The following is a 3,879-nucleotide window of genomic DNA, read 5'->3' on the forward strand; positions in this document are numbered from 1 at the left end:
TTTTGAATAAAAAAAAATAATTGAAGTGAGTTTAATTGATTTTGAAAACTTTACTGATTTTTTAAAAATTAGTAAACGAAAAGTTGTTACGAATTTTATGGTTTGGTTTGCAAAAAATTAATGTATTACAAGTGGTTACAAATTTCATGGTGATAAGTCTTTAAAATAAAAATAATTTCTTAAAAATAGAAAATATGATTAATTAAAAAATTAAAATAATAAAATATTAAATTTAATGACTGTAAAGATCGAATTTTGTTGTACGAAGTAGGATTTTCCTGTTACATATGCAAGTCAACGTAGTTAAGTTGTGTCTAATATTCTCTTGTAGAAACACATTAGGATAAAATATATAAAACCAACATTGATGAAAGTTAACAACAAACCAAGTATCTAAATTAACATTAACATCCACATCAATTATTCCTTTAATGGAGACAGAAGAGTTAAATATTAATAATACAAGGCAGGCATTCTATCAAGCATCATTGAATAACAACAATGGTGGCTTAAGAACCTTAATAAACACCTTGAATCTTCCGATTTTGATGAGCAGAGATTCATTTTCATTCTCTCCATTCGGAGAAACCCCATTACACATAGCAGCTGTGCTTGGAAATCTGGAGTTATGTGAGATTCTTCTAAGCAAGGAACCAAGTTTAGCGACGGAAGTGGACTCAGAACACGGACGTTGTCCTCTTCATCTTGCTTCAGCTGAAGGACACACTAAGATAGTGAAAGCTCTGGTTATGGAGAATTCGGACACGTGCTTGATCCAAGACAAAGATGGTAACCTTCCTCTTCACTTGGCTGCGTCAAGAGGACACATAGGACCCATTAAAGAGTTGATAAGATTCAAGCCATGCTCTGTTTGGAAGATGGTTGATGATGGTTCAGTTCTTCACTTGTGTGTTAGGTGTAATCACCTTGAGGCCTTGAAATTCATAGTGGAATCAGTGCATGGAGCCAAACAGCTCCTATATGCCATTGATAAAGATGGTAACACACTTCTGCATTTAGCAGTGATTCTTCGCCAAATTAAGGTACTATAGTCATGCACACACCAAAGCTTTCATTTAATCATATCATGCTTTTCTTGGTTTATATTAACTTAAATCAATTTTCGAAAATTGTTTTGACAAATTTTAATTACTAAAACAATTCCTACGTCAAATGTTAGTATACTGAATGAACTTATTTGAAAATTTTAAAAGTTTTTTTGTATTTTTTAAATGATATATGATTAATTTGTCTGAATTTTTAAAACTGCTTTGAGAATTAAAATTTGTTGAGAAAGTGTGACAACAAAAAATTTTTAAGACTATTTGGAATTTTTTTTAATAAATAAAAATTATTTATAAGTAAAATCTCTGATAACATAAATATTAAATAATAATGGTAAAAAATAACTATATGTTGATAAATGTTTTGTTATGTGTGAGTGATATAATATATGTCCATTGTTAGCCACCATTGTCCATACAACCAGAGACCCCACCTTGTTTACATGGAAGCAGAATCCAATTGGAAGATAACACTAATTTGTTTGCTGTCAATGTAGTATTAGCCAAGTAGCTAGTAATCAGAACTTTTTCTTTAACTTCTTTGCAGATCATAAGATACTTACTTTTGCTACCCGAGATTAGAACAGCAGCAAAAGCTATGAACAGGAAGGGTCTAACAGCTTTGGAAGTATTGGATCATTGTCCAAGAGATTTCATAAGCCTCACAATTGAACACATTTTAATTGAATCCAGAATTCAAAGGCCAAGAGACATACCAATTTTTATTCCACAACAACCAGACCACTCATCACCACATCTTTCTAGTAGTACTCACCAAGAGCAAGAAGAATCACATGAACAACTAAGCAGTAAATGGAAAAAATGGGAGAATTTCTACACAAAATATCTACAATACCAAGGAAATTGGATAGAAGAGACACGTGGCACACTCATGGTGGTGGCAACTGTGATAGCAACAATGACATTCCAATCAACACTAAGTCCACCAGGAGGCGTATGGCAAGAAAATACAAGAAATGGAGGGCATAGCTGCAAATCCTATGGTGTGTGTGAAGCAGGAACTGCAGTTGTAGGGTATGTTTGGTCAGAGGACTATGTGACATTCATGTTCTTCAACACTATATCTTTCTTTGCATCACTTTGTGTGGTGCTGATTCTCATTAGTGGGTTCCCACTTAAGAACAAGGTCGTAATGTGGGTTTTGACCATTGACATGACCATTGCCGTAAGCTTCATGCTTTTGACATATCTGTGGGCATTGGGTTTGGTGGCACCTAATCATCTTTATTATAGATTTTATAAAATTGGATTTCTTCTTGGGGGTTCTTGGTGTATCATACTCTTAGGTATTGCTTTGATTCAAACAGCTCGCTTAGCCTTTTGGATTAAGAAGAGGAACATAATTAGGGTATCTAGACCTGCAATGGGATGATAACCAACAATTAATGCCAAATTTTGTCAAGGTTCCCTTATGTATTACATACTTATGACGTTGTTTGGTCGATTTTTAGCAAATCGATGGTGGTTCGATATCTAGTGGTCTGGGAGCGAAACCTACTTCTCTGTGCAGGTACCAGTTTTCTAAAAGTGTATCAAAGTGTCTTCGATTAGACTGGGATTGAGAATTAAAATAAATTAAGAATTGATAAATTAAAGAAAAGATTGAAGGAAAGGTTTTCGAAAAGAAAACATGGTAATAACGAAAATGTTTGTGTTGAAATTAAAGGAAAACGTTAAAATGCTTTTAACTGAATCAATTAAAAGTAAACAATGCAGAAATATAAATTGAACAAAAATGAAGATAAAGAATACTTGGAAAGTAAACTTGCTTAAAACATAAAGTTTACAAGGAAATAAACTGAAAGAATAAAACGATGGAAGGAACCCTATAGAAAAGTTATTCGATTGCAGACTCAAGAATTCCCTAGGATGTGAGTGTGCTTGAGTATTTTTTGAGTAAAAGTTCCAACCCTTATTCACTAATACTTCTTAGTATTTATAGCTAATCTTACATAACTGATAATTAATCTACAATTAAATACGACATTTCAAATTTGAAGTGCAATCTCTCTTGGTAACCGTTTTTGCCGCATGATTGTAGATATTCCCCATGATCTCCTCGTGTAATAAAAGTCATTAACTTCCCCACTTCTTTAACTATTCGACTAGCTCATCGAAGACCCTATTCATCGTCTCGAATCGAATCTCCTATTCGATTAAGCCTACTCGATTTAACAAAACAGTCGAAACCCAAATCAACGCCAATTGCTTCCAACCTCATGCTCATGTGTATATCTTCTCGAGAAATCGAACCTAACTCATTCCAAATCAATTCACTCTTATCAAAAATATTTTTCGATCAACAAATTGCCCCCTTGGATTAATGTGGTTGCCTTCGATAACATTATCGAAGAATAAAACACTTAATCCAAAAAACATCAGTTTTCAAGTCAGTAATAATTATCATTTAAAACTCCCATTATTACTGCCCTACTCAACACGTCTTCCGAAACTTGCGATTTCTCTCTCTACCACTTCATCTTCCTCGCGAAGTTACCTTTATTTGCATCCCTTCTACAGTAACGGCTACAGTGGTGCTTTAAATTCATCACCTTCTTCTTTGTTCGAATTTCTTGAACTTCATCATTCTCTAAATTTTCTCTACACCAAGAACTCTTTCACAAAATTCTCAACTTTCAACCTCCTTTCTTTTCTTTCGACAATGGCTGGTTCCTCTTCTCATACCACTACCCAAGACAAGGGTAAAGGTCATGTAATAGTGCCACCATCTCTGCCAGCCCTTCGCATTCTTAACCAAGTCAATGATGAAATTATTGACGACCCCCATTTGCAG

The 3,879-nt window shown here is 34.0% G+C and overlaps 1 protein-coding gene across 1 annotated transcript; it reads left to right on the forward strand.

Moving 5' to 3' along the window:
- The first annotated feature begins 350 nt into the window (after positions 1-350).
- LOC112759089 (uncharacterized) lies at positions 351-2,556 on the forward strand. The gene is made up of 2 exons (XM_025807920.2): positions 351-1,043; positions 1,612-2,556. Exons 1-2 carry the CDS (start codon positions 432-434, stop codon positions 2,455-2,457), a joined length of 1,458 nt encoding a protein of 485 aa, XP_025663705.1. The 5' UTR covers positions 351-431; the 3' UTR covers positions 2,458-2,556.
- The last annotated feature ends 1,323 nt before the right edge of the window (positions 2,557-3,879 follow it).

This window comes from Arachis hypogaea, chromosome 16 (genome assembly GCF_003086295.3).
Source record: "Arachis hypogaea cultivar Tifrunner chromosome 16, arahy.Tifrunner.gnm2.J5K5, whole genome shotgun sequence".
In the NCBI taxonomy this organism is placed as follows: Eukaryota; Viridiplantae; Streptophyta; class Magnoliopsida; order Fabales; family Fabaceae; genus Arachis; species Arachis hypogaea.

Coding starts and splice junctions, on each gene's coding strand:
- LOC112759089 (XM_025807920.2), top strand. CDS start 432: ATGGAGACAGAAGAGTTAAATATTAATAATACAAGGCAGGCATTCTAT. Junction 1,044..1,611: donor TGATTCTTCGCCAAATTAAG/GTACTATAGTCA, acceptor ACTTCTTTGCAG/ATCATAAGATACTTACTTTT.